The sequence below is a fragment of the Xiphophorus hellerii genome, chromosome 24, assembly GCF_003331165.1.
Source record: "Xiphophorus hellerii strain 12219 chromosome 24, Xiphophorus_hellerii-4.1, whole genome shotgun sequence".
NCBI lineage: Eukaryota > Metazoa > Chordata > Actinopteri > Cyprinodontiformes > Poeciliidae > Xiphophorus > Xiphophorus hellerii.
Genome location: NC_045695.1, coordinates 5531368 through 5553814, shown reverse-complemented (window position 1 = coordinate 5553814; position 22447 = coordinate 5531368). Strand labels below are relative to the sequence as shown.

The 22447-nt window shown below is 40.9% G+C and overlaps 2 protein-coding genes across 3 annotated transcripts; one reads left to right on the top strand and one right to left on the bottom strand.

The window, feature by feature from the left end:
- Window positions 1-64: 64 nt before the first annotated feature.
- On the top strand, window positions 65-14086 carry igfbp2a (insulin-like growth factor binding protein 2a). Of its 2 annotated transcripts, none has more exons than XM_032557069.1 (4): window positions 65-592; window positions 10193-10350; window positions 11969-12109; window positions 13486-14086. In XM_032557069.1, the coding sequence occupies exons 1-4, from the start codon at window positions 226-228 to the stop codon at window positions 13636-13638; spliced, it is 819 nt and encodes a 272-aa protein (XP_032412960.1). In that variant the 5' UTR covers window positions 65-225; the 3' UTR covers window positions 13639-14086. The 2 variants fall into 2 exon arrangements, with proteins under 2 accessions (XP_032412960.1, XP_032412959.1); XM_032557068.1 differs by having other exon boundaries at window positions 69-592; window positions 10193-10374.
- A 738-nt stretch (window positions 14087-14824) lies between these two features.
- Window positions 14825-22330, bottom strand: igfbp5a (insulin-like growth factor binding protein 5a). Its single transcript, XM_032557070.1, has 4 exons — window positions 21435-22330; window positions 17386-17549; window positions 17060-17170; window positions 14825-16969 (listed from the first exon to the last, which is right to left on the bottom strand). Exons 1-4 carry the CDS (start codon window positions 21766-21768, stop codon window positions 16832-16834), a joined length of 747 nt encoding a protein of 248 aa, XP_032412961.1. The 5' UTR covers window positions 21769-22330; the 3' UTR covers window positions 14825-16831.
- Window positions 22331-22447: the final 117 nt, after the last annotated feature.

Genomic DNA, 22447 nt, shown 5'->3' with positions numbered 1-22447 from the left:
ACACCATTTTATCCATCATCCCAACTATAAAGAGACATGTTCCCTCTAATAACATCCCAAACAGATGCAGATCCCAAACCTGGGAACTTGTAGGACCCAGCAGCCCTCCCATTCACGGCTTCACCTGTTCGCGTTCACATTTCTCGCCTCTTTTTTTTTTTTTTCCAGTCGGGATTGTCTCCGATCAGCCCCGACACCAGGACCAAAGCCCGCACGCCTCCAACCATGCTGTGGTTCACCGGCTGCAGCCTGCTGCTCCTCTCCGCGCCCTTCGCCGGCGCCTCCCTGTCCGAGATGGTGTTCCGCTGCCCGGGCTGCACCGCGGAGCGCCAGGCGCTCTGCCCGCAGCTCGCCGAGCCGTGCGCGGAGATGGTGCGGGAGCCGGGGTGCGGGTGCTGCCCCGTGTGCGCCCGGCAGGAGGGCGAGGCGTGCGGCGTCTACACCCCGAGGTGCTCCACCGGTCTGCGGTGCTACCCGACGCCCGACTCGGAGCTTCCCCTGGAGCAACTGGTGCAAGGCCAGGGCCAGTGTCGGCGCAAAGTGGACACGGAGACGGTCACTTACAGCCCGGAGCAGCGGGAGCACAGCAGCGGTCAGTCAGTTCACTGAAAACCTCAATCAATTTTTAATGACACTGTCTAGACTGCAGCCTATAGACAGATTGCACTGTCATAAACCGTCCAATAATAAGGTACAGTGGCCATGCTCGTGCCTGTTAGTGCATAATAACTCATAAATGTGCAACATTGTAAATAAAAACACGGTTTTATGACTAAAATGATGAATTAAGAACTGTTTTGGAGAGCTACTTCTATTTATTCTCATGCATTTTGTTTGTGGAACCATGTACCAGATGCTATTATGTGTTGAGTTCACTTCAGCCAGTTCATCTCAGCTGCTCTTCAAAAACAGCTGGATCTCCAGCCTTCCCCCTCCCAACAACAGAGAACAAGTCGCCTGCTAAAGAAATAAAGAAAGGAAGAAAAAAAAACCTCTCTGAAGTTGTACTTGGATCGAAACAGAAAACATTGAAATATTGATGTTTCCACAGGGGAGAACAGGGAGGGGCCAGCAACAGGAATGCAGCAAGGCTTTTGCAAAGCTGGACCTTAAAGCTTTGGCGGGATGAAGCCGTTGACAGTGACTGCATTAATCTGTAGCTGCTGGTCTAAACCTGAAAAAACTACCTTGGAACACAATCACAGTTTTCTACCACAATACAAAAACACCAAAGTGTCATTTATTACAATTTTTGTGATAGAAAAACAACATTTACTGTGACGCAACGAAATAAAAAAAACTTTTGGAACTACAGTTTGAACCATTCAAGTTGGTTGTGAACGACAACCTGGCCTGCGATTATGGATAAAAAAGAAAATATGTTGATAAGGAATCATTCTCAGATTTTTCAGTGGAATCTGACCCCAAATTAGTTGCAGAAAAAATATGCTAATTCGCAGATTTTGTTTTGGTCCAGCATATCTAAAATATTTGAAGAAAATGCAGCTCAAACAGCTAGCTGCAATGCTACTTGATGCTGGCCGGCGTTTGCAAAGCAGCCAATCCAAGAGCGGCGTTTATTTTTCTTGCTGCTGATTGGCTGAGAGAAGGGAGACCATAAATATTAGCTTCTGCTAATGTTCGATTAATCTATGCAATTCGCAGTGGCTATCAAATGAAAGAGGAACGCAAACAGAAAGTATCGGAAATGTATTCCTTGACTTTCATATTGCTGCATTTTAGCAAAGGCGAAAGTCTCCACACCGCTTAAACGTTTTAGACATTTTGTAATGCAACTAAGAGAATTTTCAGTGCACCACAGTTTATTCTAGACCAACTCTAAATAAGGCAGGAAAGAAAAAAGTATATATGATTAAAAATATTAAAATGACTGAGGCTAATTTAGTCTGATGCCACAAAATAAAATCCAGCTGCCTGATCAGCCAGTGTGGCGGTTTTTAGCTTCTGCCGCCCTACCGCTCTACCAAAACACAGAAATCATCAAGCCGTTAGGGCAGGGTAAAATGCAGCACTGTCCCATAGAATGCACTTAAAATAGTCTTCATATTCTCAGTTGTAAGATTAACTGCAGATGCGAATGCCATAAAAGCAACAGAAAACTATAATCAGTCATCTTCCCCTTCTAATGATCCCCAAACAGGAACAAATAAGTGGTTAGCGGATGTTTGGATCAACTGTGATACAGTGTAGTATTTTCCTTGAAGAAAGAAGTCAACGTACGAATTTATGAATTTCCCTGATCCTGGACTGATCATGCTCAAAATAAATAAATAAAAAAAAAATAAGATCAAAGTGATAGATTAATCCATATATTTAGGCAACGTGAGGAATTTCTGCAAAATATCATGCGTCCGCTTACCATGCTGCAAATAAACATGCAAAGTTTTCAAATGACAGTTGTATTTATCAAAGGGGGGGGGGCTCCTGAAACTTAATAACTGGTTCTGTCGTTTGCAGGAACGGCCATCAAGCCTTTGCAATGATAAGTAATGAGTCTCTGGAGGAACATTACTGAATCGCTTCCTGGCAGAAATGTTTTATCCAGCCACACCGGGGGGATTTTTCAGCAGGGACAGCCTGTTTTAAAAAAGGCTACTGCCGACCTTTCATTTTTGATTTTATTGTCATCCAGAGGCTGCTCTGCTTTCCCAAACACGTCCTGTCTGGTGGCGTGGCACTCAAAATTGTTGCCAGAGAGTCAAGGTGAGGCCTATTAGATTTACTTTCACAAGCGGAGCGTTACAGCGTTCACCATGACTGATACATACGCAACTTTATTAGAAATTGCTTTGGGTTTGCTGCTTTGCTGAGATCTTTTAGCCTGCTTCGTGTTGTCAGACAGGTTCTATTTGGTTTCTAAAAGACTAAACCAAACAGAGAGCAACTACTTTTTCACCAAGTGAAAGCAAATACAGAGCACTATATTTAGAGTTCTAGGAAGTAAAGAACTTTGTGTTTCAAACTGAAGCAGCTAAATAATTTATCTTTTCATTAATCCCTTTTACATAATAGGTTTTGTATCGACTTATTTCTTTTAGCAGCCATAGACCATCGTTCTTCTTAGTTTTGTATTGATCCAAAGTTATTCCCTGTGAGTAATCTCTATTGCGTAATACGCGTTAGGAAAGGATGACGACCTTTAAAACAAAAGTTCCAGTTGATTCAATTGAAAATAGCTTATTGATCCCTAAAGGTACATGAGTGTTGTCGTAACACATTTTCCAGGTTCTCTTAAAGAGCTGCTGTAGTGACGTGCCATCAATTTAATAAAGTCAACTGGACAAGAGGGAAAATCTCTAATCTTTTCTCCTGTTGTACAGCACATCTGACACTTTAAAGGAACCGCACTACCTGCCTCAATGCTGTGGGTTTTGATACCACGCTTGTCAGATTTTTGTGGATTTAGTATTGACTTTGCTTTGAGCTGTTACTCGATAAGGCATGTTACGACGTTCCACTGATTCATATGCATATCTGTGATCAATTAGAGATTACAGTTTAAAAGCTCATGTTTACCACATCAGTCATTGTAAGAGTTGAAGGCCAGAGTTTCTGAGGTTTATATTTCTGTACCTCTTTGAATATTTCCCCACAGTTTTGCCAAAAAAATTAATTCAAAAATGCTAGGCCGTTTTTATATAGTCTCCATTTTGTTTGAATAAACTGCAGGATAGATTAGGCTCTTTACAAATGACTGTTCAGATTTATGGGAGGTCTTTATATTTAAGGTGAGGAAATAGATGTTTTCTTTTATGGTTTTGATACCTCAGTTTGCCTAAACCCATTTCGATAAAAAAAAAAAAAAGTCTGTTTGTTATAACAAACATCCTTCTTTACAAAGAAAGACACGTCTCACACCCGCTTTTTGCCTTTATACAAAAGATTGTTTGATATTAGGTTTCCAAGGAAATCCACATCCGAGTCGGGTTAGCTTTATCAGATCCAACTGTTGTTTTGACTAGAACTTTACCAAGACTTCAGAAGAGATTACATCAACTTAAAAAGACTGAAATACTCCATGGTCTTTATTAGATGAATCACAAAAAAGGCTCAAAGCTCAAGTGTAGTTGATGTTGACTGCTGATGTCAGAGTTCATTTTCACCCAGCTGCTATTAGAGTCCGTTGGAGTTGATGGTAATGAGAAAGAAAAACACGATGTTTTGCTGTTATGGAGAGGGTTGTCATGGAGAAGGAAAACTGGAGGAACAAAAAGGGGAGCTAAAAACAACCCGCGCCCGGAGCGACTGGTATCACATTCAGTGAGATGTGGCATTCCTGTGTACCTGCAGGGTGTCCAGACAGATCTGGCCCTGAAATAGCAGCAGGATAATCCCCCCTGACCCATCCCCAAAAATCCCATCTAAAAACGGCTATTTGCTCCGTCTCCCCGAGGCGTCGACTCCGTGCCAGGAATCTCCTCGGTCCTATTGAGAACCAAAATAACTTCCCGCCGTCCATTTTGCTTAATGGTTCCTTAAAACCGAATAAGCAGAGTCTGACATGAAGGGTCGGCCGACAACTTCGAAAATGTTAGACTAGATTCAAAAATGCTAATGATAATGTTTTAGTTGTTGATATTGACTTGGTTGCAACAGGTTGCTAGGTGAGCTGATATGACCTACATGAGCAGACATTTCAATCAATCAAGTTTATTTGAATAGCATATTTCAGCAGTAAGGCAGCGAGGTAACGTAACAAAACCACAAAATTACAGAGTTTTAAAGAAACATCGTACAGTCAACAATTGAACAAACATAACCAAAATCATGCACGTCAAATATGTTGGTGAATATTTCATTTATTATGGTTCAAAAGCATCTCTAAACAGCTGGGTTTTTAGTCTTAATTTAAAGGAACTCAGTGTTTCAGCTGTTTTTCAGTTTCCTGGAAGTTCGTTCCAGATTTGTGGCGCATCGAAGCCGAACGCTGCTTCTCCACGTTTGGTCCTGGTTCTGACTACAGACCAGAGCCAGAACACCTGAAAGGTTCGGAAGGCTGATATAACAGCAGCAGGACTTTAATCTTTAATTCAGGGATTTCTGAACTGCCAACAGTATTTTAAAGTCTATTCTCTCAGTGAAGGATGTTAGAACTGGACCTCATGATTCCTGTTTTTAGTCAGGACTCCAGCAGCAGCGTTCTGGATCAGCTGCAGCTGGAGGATTATTTTTTTAAGGCAGAATTACTGTGAATTATTGTAGTAAAAAGAAGCATTTTTGATGTTTTTTTCCTTTTTGCTATACAACCAGCTTAGAGTTAGACAACAAAATTAAATAAATAGACTAGTCAACCCTTTGCTGAGTTATGCTACTTAGAAAGAGGACCTCTTTAAATAAGTAATTATTTTGTTTTTAAAGAAAAATACAAATCTATTATTAGTTTTTTCATTAAAAAGATCATTTTTTCCCTATTTTTATTGAGAAAAGAGTTTTAAACATGTTTGTTTTAGAACATAATATTCCATTATGTTGAAAACAAAATTTTTATTTAAATATCAGTTTCACCTGTTGGTTTTGTGTCATTTTTCATTTTGGAGACATTTTTTATTATTTTTACACACTTGGACCAATTTCATTTGTTCAGTGTCGCCTGTTTGTTTCCTCATGTTGTAGAAATGCCATATAGTATTTTAATCAATGTGTACGAATAGTTATGACTTAGTTCCATGTTCTCTTTAGGGTTCTGTTTTAACACACAACTAAAATATTTCCCCTCTGCGTCTAAAACTAGCTTTGGCTTCAAATCTAACGTAAGCAATATTTGACATTTGTTCGTGAACCATTTCAGTAATTATAGAGTTAAAAGTCTGCATTTAATCACATGCAGCGCAATCAAATTTTCTATGCATATAAGTAGTTTACGAAAGTATAAAATCACATCCATAGAAAACAGAAAGGTACATGCTAAAACGACTACTTGACACTCTGGCCAAGTCAGTTGGTGGATGGATGGAAACCAGCAAACATTAGAGAATCATCTAACTCCTGTTTTTAAGCACCTCTGAGGCGTTAAACAGGTCACGTGTCATTGCAAGGCACGGCTGCCTTGATTTGTTGTGGTTTCAAACGTTTTACAAGGCCTATTGGCAGTTATTTCAAGAGACAGAAGCCCAGCAGAGTCCTAATATGTTTACCTCCAAGGCTTTTTGGCCCACAAACGTCGTCTAAAAGCAGGCTTTGGCACGCATCTATGTAGCTGCTTCCAAGACTGGGCTGAGCTACCTCTGCAGGCACCGCTAGATGAACTCTGGGGCAATTGTATAGGACATAATTTAGCATAGGATTTGCAGCAAGCTCAAACACGCCAAAACATGACCTGCCATCCACTTTTAACTCTCAACTGCAAAGGAAAAGAGATCAAATCTTATAGAATATTCCAATATTTTTGTCGCGGTCGAGCTGCATTTGTTCCTTTTTAGTTGAAAATGTAAAAACAGTCAGACGGATCGAACCTAAACAGGATGATTCGTTTTCAAATAAATTCAACCTTCATTTTATTGGTTGGACTGCCTTAGAATTAAACACACTTTCATGGACCTTTCTTGTACAGCCACTGCAGGTTCTATAAAAGACAATTTGTGATCTAGGAAAACTGTGAACAACCAAAAATTTGGATTCGGGTTTTATTCTCATCGCGTGCTCATAAGCTGGAGGAATTGTGACATTTTTGAAAATGAAGTATGCAGGTATATAAAGGTTTTTAGGCAGATTTTATTGAGAATGCTAGTTATTTGCTTCCTTATAGATTTATTTTTTACTTATTTTAGCAAATTAGCATTAGCAACGCTAAGACTAGTAAGCTACTTATTTGCGACATATAAATATTTCAGATCCAAGAGCAAATTCCAGTGTTAGACAAAGATAACCCAATTAAACAAAAAACATAATAATTATAGAATTAGAATAGAATTCAACTTTATTGTCATTGCACATGTCACAAGTACAAAGCAACAAAAGGGAGTTTGCGTCCATCCAGAAGTGCTTACAAGAGAAAGAAAATATATATACATATATACAGTATTACAAATGTACATTTAAGTATGTTTCACAAACAGGAGTAGATGATCTATACAGTATATACAATAGTGACTATAAATGAAATTACGATTTCATTTATTAGGGAAAATCCACATCAAGGTCTTATTGCTGCCAGAGCTGAAGAGTGAAGTTGTCGCTTGCACTGGACCTGTTTGACAACATGAAGTTGCCTGAAAGATCTCAAAAAGCAAAACCTCATGACTTAATGTAAAGAAATTCAGTAGCGCGTGCGAATCAAAGCAGTTGACATCTATCTGGAAACCGTTATAGAGACATTTCTGCAGTTTTTGCAGTTCCCCAGTGTTGATAATAGAGAGCCATTATCCGCAAATGCAAAATACATGGAGCAGTGGTGGACCCTCCCAAAGCTGGCCCACTAAAATCACTATAAGAACTCATCAATAACCCATCCCGGAGATCACGAAAGAATCCAGAATGACATCCAGAGCACTGCAAACCTCACTTGTCTAAGTCAGTCAAGGTCAATGTTCATGATTCAAGAAAAAGACTTGGGGTGAAGAAATGGGAGAGTTCTGAAGCCAGTCCCTCTGCTTTCAAAAAGAAGGCAAAGGACCTGGAAATCTAACTGATGGAGCCATGAACTCTCGACTCTAACAGGCCATTCTAAAGCAAAATGTTCTGCAAGCCATTTCTATGTTGTCATGGGCAGACGCAAAGACTTAGACACTGAATACCAACGTTCGCATTGTCTAGAGAAAAAAGAAAGTCTGCCATTTGCTAAGTTGACCAGAATCTGGACAGTCAGACTGTGTCACCTCTGGCCTACGTGCCACCTGGGAATTCGACATGGATCAGATACAGAAAGGAAGTCTCTCCGGGCCTTTGTGTGAGGATTAAGTCAAGCAGTAGACTGGACAGTAGGCCTGCTGCTATGTTGACTCTGCTGATCCTCAGCCCACTGCTGTGAAGCAGCTTGTTCTGCAGAGGCCTTACGCCCCCTGAAAGTGGGGTCCTGACCCTCTGTGTTTGTGTGTCGTTTGCGTAGAATCACCCAGGATGATCGCTAGTTGCTGTTCGGCACCAAGCGTTCATGTGAGCCTGTCTGGGAAGTGCGCACTTGACTGAACGTCTCGGGTTTCCTCAGAAAAGACGGGTCGAAGGTTGTGCACTTTGTGACTCTGAGGATTACATAAGCCAGCAAAACAAAAGGCGCCCCAGCTTGAGCGTGCTTTGTGTTTATCTGCTCGAAACGTGGATCTAGGCACATGTGCAAGTCAAGACACACTCGGTTTAAATTGACCTTTGACCCCGCTTTTCTTCGTTTTGCAAGATGTCTTCAAAAAATCCCGGATGGAGCACAGTGGAGAGAACTCAAGTCCAGCAACTCCCGATCAAGTTGATGGTGGAAGGCGCCAGCACCTTGTTATTGCTTAGTTTGGAATTTTCTTTTTCCCATTACCACTTAGACGCTTTGTAATCCTAATCCCAAACCGGACATCACATTTACCTCTTGCAGGGCTCGGAGATTGGCTCCTCAGTCTACCGTTTCTGCTAAAACACACACTTGTTTTCATTCACTCTCCTCTAGTCTGCATGTTAGAACCTGACGTACATAGCTTTGAACGATCCACTTCATGGCCCGGCGTTTGACCTTCTCTACTGTCCCGGCTTTCCTCCCGCCTTTAGTTTGTGCGGCCAGGAAAACCCTGCGTAGGCGAAAGCGCGTGCTCTCCTGCAAAGATTCAGCAAAAACAAAGTGGTGTCCTGGCACATTTATTTGCTTTTTGAAATATTATTCCTCGCAGCTAAAGTGAGCTGAAATGGGTTATGTGAAGAATTCGTGTCAACTGGGATTTTTTTTTTCTTTCTTGATGAAATCAGCTGGTTTACGGAGACACTCCTCTTCCACTCCTTTTTCTGTGAACGCCACAGTCTGCCTGGTTGTCAGAAACAACAAACTGGATCTGACCTGACGACCTTTAACTTAGTTTTGCAACTTCTGCCTGAAAAGACAAAAAAAAAAACACACATCTGGAGAAGCTTGGAACAGATACAGTTCTACAGAATCACAAGAGATTAGTGAAAGATTGGCTAACGCCAACATTAGCATGCTAACACTAACATCCACCGCTGATTACTATGAAAGGGGCGATGGCTTAATCAATTAAAATCAATTTATGATTATTTACTCTTCTTTGCATGCATAGGCATATTTTCATTGTAAGAGCTTATTTTTAGTTCTGCGTTTCAAACTAAAATTGTCACTTGTTTGAGCTCTAAAAGTAAGTACATCCTCATTGGCAGGTGCCATACCGTTCCACGCCACTACCTGCGTTTTCTGTAAAACATTCTTTTAATGTAATTAGAAAAGAGAGCAGAATTTAGTTAGTTGAGCTGATGAAGCCCCCTAATGCTAACGTGATCATGCCAACACTAAGAAAACTAGTGCTAACGAAGGATGCTATTGCACTGAATTTCTGAATATTCCAATGCCAACACTTATTTTCCCTCCAAATGTACCTTCATATTTATCAATAAAACAGTGGAATTTGTCTTCTGGTACTGCAGAAGTTGATATCTACAGTCGTCCTTATTTCCGCTCTTGGGGGGGTTCAGTCAATCAGCCAATCAATTCAGTTTCCGGCACAGAAAATCCCACTTCTTTTCAGCTTACTGTCAACACTTTCTCATGTTTCTTTGTTACAGGTTGCCTCTAAACCCGGGGTTTATATTCAGAGCAGGAAAAAAAAAAAAAAACCAAGATTGTGATCTGATTTTCCCAGAGGAGTTCTTGCTTTGGAGATATGCAAGACATTTGCATAAAGCAAATACAACGTCTTGTTTTCTCTGAGCTGAGAAACTGTTGAAACGCTGGAAGTATAGCAGAGAGTGAGGCATAATTAGAATCATCAGGTATTGCTACAAAGGCATTGGGGGTAGCTTAGCAACTGAACAGATGAGGATGGATTGTAAGCAGTAAACTTCTGAAATTGATGAAAGTTCAACCTTTCAGTAAAAAGGACATTTGCATCGGATTTAATGTCACACAGTGAGAAGAAAGGGTTATGCATCTCTTATTACAATGTGTGCAAATGTTGAAAATTGTAGTAAAGATGGGAAAAAAAACCCTCAGATTCAAAATGTGCTCGTGTTCTGATGTGTCGGATCAAAGGTGAGGCTTTGGAGCTGCAGCCCGACCTGGACGCGAGCGAGATCCCGGCCGCCCGAAAGCCCAGCAAAGACGCCGCCTGGCTCGGACCCAAAGAGAGCGCCGTACGCCAGCACAGGCAGGAGATGAAGACAAAAATGAAGACCAACAAGGTGGAAGAGGTGAGACCTACTCGTCCGAAACAGGTGAGTGTCTGCTGAGGAGGATGACTCTGGGATGAGCTACGTTTACCTTTCTGTCTGCAATATCAAAAAGTGATTGTTTCCAAGTCTTTCTGCTCTTGAACATTTCCTTTTACTGAAGTACTAGTAATCATTTGATCACAATTATTTAAGTAACTTGAAATGATAGATCATTTTGACATCATTTTTCATGTGTGTGTACATTTGCACCCAAAACCGTTGAAGCCTGGCAAAAATTTAGGCTTACTGGCAAAATATAGGATTATATAAGAGTACTCACTGTAAAGTTAACAAATTAGTATCTGTTTATTTATATGTTTTTCTTTCAATAACACTTCTTGTTCGTAGGAAATGTGTTAATTTTCCCTTAAACGGTGGTATGTTTGTGGATATACACTATAGTTAAATAAAACTAACATTAGGATTTTGTCACAATTTAACAATAAATCTCACTTTTAATACTCCAGTGTCAAAATTCTTCATAAGAGCACACATTTACAAACGAGATGCGGTCTCAGGCACAGACGACGAGCCGATCACCGATTCTTTTATGGGTGTGCTTGAGATTGAGGTAACGTTCAAAGTTAGAAACATGCCTACGCCAAGAAAACCCGTCACAAGAGTTCAATAAAGCCAGCATACGCCCTCGAGGTTTCCAAATATACAGCTGGAAGCGCAGTTCACGAGTTTGAAGTTAAAGGAAACAGGCTTACGCCACCTGGTGGTCGAATGAGGAAGCTGCGGATGCAGCAACACATGATTCATCTGGCTTTAGAAGCAATGAACTGGAAAATATTACAAAGGAGAAGATTGTGGGGAAAAAACTTGTTTTTCACTGATCCATGTAAAAAGGATTTTTTTATATATATGCTTTAACTTTTAGGACTCATATTGCATTCGTGCTAATTCGCCAGCATTTCATACAAACGACTTCCTTTTAATTTAAACGCAGCCATTTGCTGATTATAAAACACAGCCTACCTGCTCTGGAATCAACTCTTTAAATCTTCCACCCAGCTATGTTTCATTTTTCAACCATCACAAAGTAATTCAGAGGGCAAATCTCGAACAGAACAAGTCTTTGGCAGGGGAGCGGGAGGTAAAGCAGAGGTCTTTGGCGAGGTTTTATACGATTTCTGGCAAGAACTGAGGCTAATTTGCACAAACCAGGAAACCATTTAGCAATATCGTGTGGATGTGTGTTTAAGATGGGGTTTTATAGTCAAAAGTGTTCAGATTGCTTGGCAAACCTGAGCTGGTGTTGATGTGTCCTGGAATAAGCTTTGTTTTGAATGTGGATGGATTTATTTTAATGAGGTTTTCTATTTTAATTTTTAAAAAAAGTTATTATTATTATTATTATTATTATTATTATTATTATTATTATTATTATTATTATTATTATTATTTAAAAGTAAACCAGAATATACCACAGAGGTTAGGGCTGACTGAACATTTTGTTCTGCACATTTCATTCTGCAGGCACACCTTTCATAACCCCCACCCCCGACGCAGAAAGCTGGTTTCACCAACAAACCCGCACGCCTCTGTTTGGGCTTGAAACTCTTGCTTTGTTCTGTTCTTGTTTATCCCTAAGACTCAGTGTCAGCAGGAGCTCGACCAGGTCCTGGAGAGGATATCCAAGATGCCTTTCAGAGATAACCGAGGCCCTCTGGAGGACCTCTATGCACTGCACATCCCCAACTGTGACAAGAGGGGGCAGTATAACCCAAAACAGGTGACTAATGTTTTGGGTTGCACATATAAGAGGGGGCTAACAATAAAAAATAATAAAAAAACCTATGCGGATGGGATTCCCGATTTAAAAAAAAAACCCAACAGAAATAAAAAAGATAATAAATAAAAATAATAAATATTATTAAATATTGTTTATAGTAAAAAGAAAACTGGAGGTCCACCATTATGTTTCCTTAAACAAGCCAAGAAAGATTGAACAAAAGAAAAGCAACAAGAATACCCTCCATGGATGCATTTCTGTTAGCATATGCGCAAATTAGCTGATGGTATGGATCATACCTCTGGAACAGATCATGCAGTGACGCTGCTGAGCAACAATACAAAACACACAATAATGTACTTAAGCTACATTATCTGGACATTTATGACGAACATTAGGGACGCAACCTTTCTTCAGTCAAAGTATTTTGGTAAATCTTGCCGTGTTTTGTTGGCCGTTTCCAAAGGAACCCTTCCGAAACTGATTTGTGCAAACTACAACTTTCTTTGGCAATGTTGCAAGAATATTGTATGCAATAATAAGATGAGGCAACACTGTTCTGTTCTGTGTGACTGGGGGGGGGGGAAATCGATGGACAGCAGGATGTTTTTCTGTTCCAGCAGCCATTATGTAGCGGTGAATTCAGCAGAATAAACTTAATGAAGTGGGCAACCCGTCACTTGGGTTGCCAGGTGATGGGGTGGCCTTGGGGTTGCTAGGTAACAAAATTGTGATGCAACAATTTTTAGAGGTTTTTGAAACAGGCTGTTTGGCAGATTTACTTTTTTATATTTTGCTCTTGGACTCTTTCTAGGGGAAAAAAAAATGAATTTTGTATAACAGTGGACATTTAGTAACTCATAATAATTGAAATGTGTAATTTTCTCATTTAAATTCATATTATTTTTAGAGAGTATTTCATATTTCTTTTTCCTGCTGCAGGCCGTCCAGTAGTTTAAAATTACACGATGTAACTAAATCCATGTTCTGTATTTTTACTAAAATGGATTATGACTTGAAATAATTTACTTCAATAATGTAATTAAAAATGTGCATCGTTTAATTTCATAAATCTATATGCGTCACCTCTTGCATTCAATTGGGGACATAAAACAACTTTTTAGTATTTTAATTCACTTGGTAATGCTACAATGGTTTCAGATGAGATTTTCAAATAATATTAGGATATTCAGAAACTTTTTAGATATATATTGTATTTTCCCCCCATTTATTTAACCTCCTAACTGTCACCTCAAAAACAATTTGTCAATGGATTTGTGAGAACATGGTGTCGGCATGGCTTTTAACAGGTTCATTAAATGACTAATAATAATAGAAAAAGGCAAAAAACAACTGAATAAATAATTCTGTTTCAGTGCAAGATGTCGCTCCACGGTCAGCGGGGCGAGTGCTGGTGCGTGGACCCCCACACCGGCCAGCGCATCCTGTCAGCTCCGGCTGTGAGGGGTGACCCCAACTGCAGCCAGTACCTGAGCGAGCTGGAGCTGCCCGACGCCACCCAGATTTAACGTGGCCAAGAGTTCAAAAACAAACTAAACTGTAAAGTGTTCGGGAACAACCCGAGTAAGCTATAAGCTATATGTGTGTGTGTGTGTGTCTGCAGCCTGTTGATTGGCAAGTCTCAAATCTTAACTTCCTACAAAAAGGTTTGGATGATAGTCGCCAACTTGTTGCTGCAGACTACAGTAAATTTGTCACGTTCTTTTTTTTGTGTGTGTTTTAGAGTCAGTGATTATGCTTTACTAACTGTAACAACGCTTCGTTGTCAGGGTTTTGTACTGTTTGAAAGAATGGAGAAGCATTCAGTGCGGTGAATGTTTTTAGGCGTCTTTCTGTGCTCTCGCTTGCAGACTATAGGTTTTTTTTTTGGGTATGCCTCATTTGTGTTGCACAGTAAGTAGTAAGGAAATGACATGATAAAGTGCTAATGCAAAAATAAAGTAGAAACCTGTTGAATCTGTAATTCTCTGCTGTTGAAGTTTGAAGAGTGAAAGAAAGTGCTTAAGTTTCTGGCTTGAAGTTGTTTGAAATTCGGCACTACCCCCTTATGGGTGATCCTGTAACACCCAGAAAAAGTCACCACTTTTCTTTGTTTTTGTTTGGTTTTTGGGGCTTTTTCAGCGGAAACTGGACACCACCCGCATGGAAAATTACATTTTTGTTGTCACGAAACACCAAACACCCGACTTGACATTTTGCCATCTAAATCCAGTTTCCCCACAGAAGGAGCAACGAGGCGTTTTTTTTTTTTTTTTTTAGTGAGTAAAAGAAGTTTATTAAATAGTGATTTAACTTTAAAAAAAGGAAGAAAAAAAGGAGTACATCAACTATAGGTGTGTTAAATATTCCATCAGAAAATTCACATTAATTTTTAGTTTCTGTGGTATTCATAAAGACACCGTTTTGCGTTTAAATGAACCAACGGCAAAAGAGAAGAGTTTGATCAGGAAAAAAAAAATAGGCTGATGTGCCACTGTCAGTTTTCTACACAGCTGAAACTATGTTAAACATTGCAATTTGAACAACAAAAGAAAGATCTTGAATAAAACTGGACCCACAGAACACAATCCTGTCCTTTGTCATTACATATTTAGCAGCACTCGACTGGAAGATCATAAAATTTGTCAGCAAATCACATCCACACATTAAAGTGATTTCCTTTTTTTTAATTATTATTATTTTCTTTTTTGGAAGTTTTGCTCAGGCCGCCCTCATTCAACCACACAATGGCTCCGCATGCAAAATCCAGATTCAAAGCAGTCTGGGGCAGAAGGCACTTCATTTACGTAAAAACTCTGCGACCTTGCTCTCTGTGGGATGAAGGACCCGGTGAACCCTGGGAGCGAGTCGCCTGCGGATTTGCATGTGGGGGCCCTCCACATGGACGGGGCCTTTGCATAAAATTTGTGTGCGAGCTCTAATGGGAAATGCACTCTGAGCGAGCGTGCTTTTTTTTTTTTTTTTTTTTGTTCCTAACGTTGAGAAGTACACACAAACACACTCGTGGGTCATGCAAACGTTCTGTACATACATTTAGAAACGGCGAATGCAGCTCTGAGAACTTGAAATAGAAAGAATTCTAAGTTTAACAGTACAGTGAGCTTTTTTTTTTTTATGACTGAGGTTTTGTCTGTTTTGCTTATTTCCAAAAAAAGAAAAAAAAAAAAAAAAAACCTTTTCCCTGATTGTGGCACAGAACATCTAGTGACCGCCTAAAGAGCAGAAGGTCCCAGAGTGTGTTAGAAATGATCCATCAGCTAAAATTTAGGAGAAATTGGGATTAGTGAAGGTTTAGTGAGAGTCTAAATATTGCTTTAACCAGCTACATTTTACCAAGATTGCTAAAAAAAACAAACATATTATGATAACCTGGGAATCAAACTAGTGACCTATTGTGTAACAATCAAAGCCTTTTAACTCACTTTGCACGAATGCAACATAATAGCTTCAGAAAAAAGGTGTTTGCATCATATATAGTTGGACATTAATGCTCAAAATTACAAATATAAAACCAACTCTGTCTCTCGATCCCTGAGGGAGACAGTTTATATAGTCGGTGACGTAGCTACTCTATCATGGTATTGATGAGGTGAGCACATGGCTTCCCAATCCGCAGCTTCAAATCAAGCCCTACAGGACTTCTTCAGCTTCCTGTCACCAGCAAGTGTCAACTCTTATGACTATTTGCTCTTCTTTATTTTTTGGTGAGTTCTTATCTAAGAGTTATTAGTGAAAGTAGTGATTCGTGCAGTACGACTGCCGTGGTTTTTCTTCTTTTCAAGCTCAGTCCTGGCCTCCCTGATATCATGTGAGCGTGTCGATCTGTGCAGCTCCAGTCGTGAAACGAACGGTTGTAGCGGTGTCCTTGGGTTTTTACCACCGAGTCGAACTGAAAGACTGAACTGACTAATATTAGAATCACGACATTACAAGTAAAATTAGCCAAATAAATGTATCCAGACAATGGGCTAATGCAAACTACATTTTGCCTTGGTTTGCACAAATTCTTTCATTGATGCATGCCTTGAATTAAATATATATAAAAAACATCTTAGCTAACAAATTACGGGTATGTTCAGAAGCACTGTTCCTATAATGGTTAATATCAAGAAGAGTTTAAGTGATAAGTTTGGTATCTTTTTAGGGAAACTAATATCTAACCACAGCTTGAACCACTCCAGAGAAGCCATATATATATATACATATATATATATATAAACGGAAGTATGCATGTTTTATGTTTAAATGTTTTTCTGCCCTCGTTTAAAACTGGATTGTGTGACTCCCAAATATCCATCATATTGCACCTGGAAAAGCTGCTAATCATAACAAAACTCATTCAATTTCAGCAGATGTCTCCTACTTTCGGTGGCCACGCTCCCTTCTCAACAATATCAGGAAAATCAACTGAAAAATATTGATAGTTAGCCACATTTAGGATATGTGTTGTCACCTTTTTCATAATAATAATAAAAAAAAAACTGCAACAGACTTTATAAATGAAAGAAAAACTCTCTATATATATTTCTCTTTGATATAAGATATAAAGTTTGCCTCCTCTCTACAACAGACAATGCAGTCCATCACAATCAACAAAAAGTAAAAGTGTTTGTGCCATATTCTCCTGATTGTCAGTCATAAAGTGTGCTAGCTTGTTTGGCAGGGTTTAAGAAGAAGCTGGGCTCTGGAGGCGGTTTGCTCTCATTCGTTGCTGTTGTTGATGCTGTCGAGATCCTTGCACTGCAGTTCTCCGTGGGCAGAGTTGCTACCTGGGATTTTTTTGCCAAAGCGGTCCACGCACCAGCAGACGCCCCGTTTCCGGCCGCGAGACGGCTTGCACTGCAAGACAAAAAAGGAGGTCCAACTGGGTTGGTTGCACACTTCTGTGTCACTGAATGACATTGGGAGCATTAAGAGATGCATCCAAACCTGCTTGCGCTTGAAGAATCCCTTCTTGTCACAGTTGGGTACGTACAAAGAAACGCTCAGGACCCGAGAAGGGCCATGAATGAGATTACCAAGTTCTCTTTTGCAAGGCCCCTGCACACAAAGAACGTTTTTTTTTAGGTTAAAACCAAACACTGCATTTAAATTCCTCAAAATCTGACTTTTGCAACTCAATTTGAACCTGGCATTTCATTGAAAGTGGGCTGCTAAGGCCAATGTGCACTACTAATTTTGCTAGCCTTGTTTGTTTTAACCCTGAGTTCAAGTTTGCAACTACAGATAATATTTTGCATCGTCACACCACTTACAGATTCCGGCTCCGCCTTGTCCAGGCCAGACGGCGGGAGCTCTCGGTTGTTGCTTGATCCAGGCCTGGCTAAATACTTCTTACGGTCCTTGGCTAGCCTCATGGCGTGAATCTTCCGACTGCTGATGTGATCTCCATATAGGGGCACCTTGGTTTCTACTGGGTCTGTATCACATCACGGTGATATTGTGTTTGGAAAGAAAGACACACAAGAGACGGGGAGTCATTCATCAACTTAGAAGCTAAGCTTACAATGAAATCCGTTGTCACTTTTAAAATATGTCACAGTCTCACACTGAAACAGAAGTTGCTTAAAAATTCCTGCTGTTGTAGTTTTGTGAACACAATACGAAATAGAATATTAGCTAAAAGCTTCGCTTCAGTCTTGCTGACGGTTCATTTACTCAGAATTACTGGTATCGACAAAGAAACGCGTTTTCTCCAAAAATGGCAGGTATTTTGTCATGGGACTTCACGAAGATTAAAAGACCCATCACCAATTGTCCCCCAGAGGTGTAATATTAGTCATTAGCCAGGGCTTCAAAGCATTCTTTAGGTCATAAGACGACCTGAAGACGGATGAAAATCAAGAGCCCTGCTATCTGGAGCTACACCTCTTCAGAAAGACTAAAATTAAAAAGCAAAACGTCATGCATGCGACCACGAGTCAGGAGTGTACCCATCTCGAAACGTCACAACACAAGGTGATGATTTCACTGCAGCAGCTAAATGCTTATTTAGCACAGTTAGTGGCTACAAGCTAGCTTCAGATTGAATGTGTTGACATAAGAGAGGACAGAGGCTACATTTATGGCAAGTCAGGCTGCCAGTCTGGAGTATATGTAGACCAGGGCTTTTAAAACTTTTATAGCAAGTGACCTAAATTAGACATTTAGTCTCAGACTGGCACCCAGGCCTGTGCAAACAAACGATTACCCCTGTCATGTGGCAAACCACCAGAAGCAACCACAACCCATTTTTGGGTCCCACAACCCCCATAGAAACCTTTGCATACGTTGCCTCTTTCATCCCTCTTGCAAAATGTTGGGGTGTCGAACACAGACCTCAGCACTCGCCCCATTCCCTTATTGTCCCCACCCTCTATTCAGGCGACCGCGGCTTCTTTGCCGACCACAGACGGAGTGGATGTGGCTTTCTGTCCCGGAGACTTTTTAAAAACTGACACATCACTTGATTTGCAGCCCTGGACATCAGCATTATCTGGGAACGGTGACCTAAGCTCTGGCTGGCCCACTTCCACTGCTGTGTCACGCTCTCGCTTCCGTTTCAATGTGGCAACCTCTGACGTTATCGCTAATCTACTAAGCCAACAGAGTGATGAAACAAGGCCACGGCCTCCTTGAATACGTGCCTCTTAAAACCTACCAAGCCCCCTCCACCAATGACAATGGCCGATGATGTCATTCATCCCGTTGCTGTGATGATTCCCATTTTTTCCTTCACTTGGGAAATTGCTGAGGCAGGTCATCAGCAATTTCCAATCAAGTCTTCACTTGCTAATCCTCACGCTGCTTTAATCTGACCTGTGCGGGCTGATCTGTCATTCTTCCCTCTCTTTTTGCGGTAAAACCTCCTTTTTTTGGCCATTTCTGGCTCAGGTTTTTTTGTTTAACATCTGGAAAATAGGAAGGAACCCATCCAACTAAAAGATGCAACTAAATATTCATGTTTGAAGCAATAAAGGACAGCTGGTGTCTGATCTGAATTTCAAACATGCACTCTGGTACACGCATATGCTCTCGGGCTCAGTTTCTATTTCTCCTCAAGTGCCTCTAGTTTGAAGAAGTATTCCTCAGTCTTCATTTGGGTCCGGTTCAGTTTTTTTTATTTTTTTTTAGCAACAGTCCTGCACTGCAGCAGCTAATGGAAAGCTGGCTTACAGGCAGACGGCGGATATGTAAACCCACGCTCAGCCTGCGTTCTGCTGAATCACTGCACAGCCTGATATGAAGAGGGGCGGAGGGACGGAGAAGAGTGGGATGGCAGAGGAAGAGGAGTAACAAAAGAGCAGTGAGAGGAAGGGAAGAAGGATTGTGTGGGAAAGGCAGCAAAGAGGAAAGAAAAACAAAAAAAAGTCAACCTGTTGCTTTTGTTTAGGGACGGAATTCATTTTTAATCTGACGTTTATATGAAAACATTGTAGTGATTTTTATTTTACTCTAAAAACTCTTGTTACTGTACCCTAAATTCTATCACACAGAGGTTAATTAAGTCTATCAGACTATTTATGTTCCCACTGTGCACTATCAAAATTATTTTTGGAGGTTGTTTAATATGAATGGGGTTTTTTTTGTTTGTTTTTAAATCCAATCAAGAATATTACATTTTAGATTTTATGTGACATGTTGGTAACTAATTCTTCGCAAGCATCCTTATAATTGAAGATGCTGGTTTAGTCAAAATGTTGAACATGTCCAGCAAAGAACATTAAGGCCAAAATGTTTTTTCAGGTATATTAAGAATGAAAACCTGAAAAGAAAAGTTGATAGCTTAAGCTAGTTTAACGATGGTTTTAATGCTAATGTTTAACTTGCAATCAAGCTGGATTTATTTTGATAGCAAATCCTTGGTAAATATTTAGAGTAGCAGAAAACTGAAGATGTTGGTTTAATCAACAATGAACAGAATGTCATGAAATATTGTTTTTGTTTAAGCAGCCTGTTTTATGAATAAACTTACAACGGCTGCCTCAGAGTTAATAGGCTTCGCTTGTTACCAAGTTTGACTTTAGACCTTAGCATTGTTGCTAAACTGGTTCAAGCTCAATACAAACTTTTAAAAATCTATTCTGACCTGACAACTAAAGTTAAGATGTGCCGTTTAAGGACTTACCCCGGAGCTAACGAGGTTTAGCCTGCTAGCGAGTTTGACAATAGCGTTAGCCCTGTCGCAAAACTAGGTAAAGTTCAATCAAAATGTTATATATGTGCTTTATAAAAGGTGGAAAATTAATATTTTTACTGACAACAGCAGCAAATATGTGCCATTTATTGGTGATTGCCTCAGGGCTAAGGTGCTCAGCTTGCTAGCAATGCCAATTTAACAAGAGCTTCGTCTCTCAGCTAATTAATGTCGTACATAATAGAAATTCTTGCTCCAAACCAGCCGTTAGCATTTCTAAACCTGTAATAACTTGACATATGAATTAATAATGAAACCAGTACAAATGTTTTAGATGCAACTACGGTTTCTAAATGAATTTAAATTGAACAAACGTTTCAGTGTTACAAAAATAAATGAGTTAATCTTGTTTGAAGTTAATAGGGATTAAATGTTGGATTTGCAAAATAATACCCTTGATTAAAACTGAGGTGATTTTATTGGCTATAACGTATTTAAAAAAAAAAAAAATTTAATTAGTTTTTTTTTACAGTGTAGAACCAGAATAAAATGTGCAGGAACAAAAACCATCAGCCAGAACAGAGATGGTTGACGTGGGAACGGAAAGATAATAAGACGGGGGGGGAGAGAGAGAATGAAGAGGGACCGTTGCCAGACAGGCGAAAGAGGAGACGATGCTCTGATGGCGAGAGAACAAAAAAGTTGGGGTCAGATGTGAGGAAAGGCACAGGTGGTGGGTGAGGAAAAGGTAGATGAAAGAGAGGACAGAACTGAAAAGAAGGGAGCTGAGTAAAGTATGACTTTACAGCATGAAATGCTGCACCCATCACTCCCCTGCAGACACAATGACTCTGCCATTGAGAAAGAGCCGCCACCTGTAATCTGCTCCCTTGTTTTAAGGCGTCCATGTTGCCCAGGGCGAGGGCCACTGTCATGTAAACCTTCTGTTGTACGGCTCGGAGCCCTATAAACTCCTTCAGACCAAGATGACGATCTGCACACTTTGCCAGATTGTTGAAAGAGTTCATGAGGTCGCATGAATAGAGACTTCTGGGTAATATGGCAGATGCCAGCCGTCCATCCCCAAATAGGACGTAATCGTGTTGTTAATTTAATTTCTCTGCAGTAAGTCCTCTATTTATTATTTTTTTTATGTTATACCGCAAAACGTGACTCGATGTCGCGTACCTTTGGGTGGATGCTGCAGCTTGTGCAGCTTCTCGTTGGCGCACACGCCCCGACCGTGCAGGAGCGCGTGCAGCGGCTTCTCCTCTCCGCTCTTCGGCAGGCAGCGGAGCCCGCGCGCGCACGGCCCCGTGTACACGCCGCACGCCTGGCCCTCCTCCAGGGCGCACGTCAGGCAGCAGCCGCAGCCGGGCTCCTTGACCAGCTGGCAGCCCACGGGCACCGGCGGGCACATGGACAGGGCCTTCGGGTCGCACGGCTCGCAGGGCACGTAGGACGCGCCGCCGCCGGCGACGCTCAGCAGAGGGACCGCCAGGAAGAGGACTCCCAGCAGCATCGTGCGCTTCTCCTCTTATGAAGGAAAATTAAAAAAACAAAAAAAAAACAAAACACAAAACTGCAGGCTGGTGGAGTGGAAGAATATCAGCTGCGAGTTGCAGGGAATCCTTAGTGAATCCAGAGGGAAAGGTGCATCCACAGGTGCATCTGATTGCGTAAAAACCAACAGTCAGTATGAAAAATTTAAAAAAAAGAAAATCCTCCAAAACTATCCAGACAGCTTAGAGTGATGCTTAGCCAGCGCCGCTTCTCTCCTGAACTGAGGAGCCCACTGACTCCCTCTGCGGCTCTGCAGGTTGTTTCACCCGCACTGTGAGCAGAATGTATAATCTGCTGCGTTGCGCTTGCCTTTTCTTTCTTTTCCTTTTTTTTTTTTTTTTTTTTAAGAAACTGCCTCCGGCGAAGCCTATAAAGATGGGCTTGTCAAACAACGTTTTGGAGAGGGAGGAGGAGGCGCACTTGTCAACTCCGTGCGCTTGCGATGCTGATTTCTCAGCGGGGCGGGGGGGCTGGCACGCCTCCAGATCTGAAGTGATGTTCCTGAAGGCGACTTATCTGCGTTTCCACGCACGTGCAGAGGAGGGGGGCGAGGGGAGGCTTGAGCCCCTGCCCCTTTTATCCTTGATGCCCCTAGTGCCCTTGGATGTTTTTTGTTTTTTTTCAAAAAAAATTGTTTT

What these genes read in the sequence shown, in the direction of transcription:
- igfbp2a (XM_032557068.1), top strand. Translation starts at nt 226, where the DNA reads ATGCTGTGGTTCACCGGCTGCAGCCTGCTGCTCCTCTCCGCGCCCTTC. An exon ending in GCAGCGGGAGCACAGCAGCG is followed by an intron (nt 593 to 10,192) that starts GTCAGTCAGTTC and finishes GTCGGATCAAAG; the next exon opens with GTGAGGCTTTGGAGCTGCAG. An exon ending in GGCAGTATAACCCAAAACAG is followed by an intron (nt 12,110 to 13,485) that starts GTGACTAATGTT and finishes ATTCTGTTTCAG; the next exon opens with TGCAAGATGTCGCTCCACGG.
- igfbp5a (XM_032557070.1), bottom strand. Translation starts at nt 21,768, where the DNA reads ATGCTGCTGGGAGTCCTCTTCCTGGCGGTCCCTCTGCTGAGCGTCGCC. An exon ending in GCTGCAGCATCCACCCAAAG is followed by an intron (nt 17,550 to 21,434) that starts GTACGCGACATC and finishes GATGTGATACAG; the next exon opens with ACCCAGTAGAAACCAAGGTG. An exon ending in ACAAGGCGGAGCCGGAATCT is followed by an intron (nt 17,171 to 17,385) that starts GTAAGTGGTGTG and finishes CTTTGTGTGCAG; the next exon opens with GGGCCTTGCAAAAGAGAACT.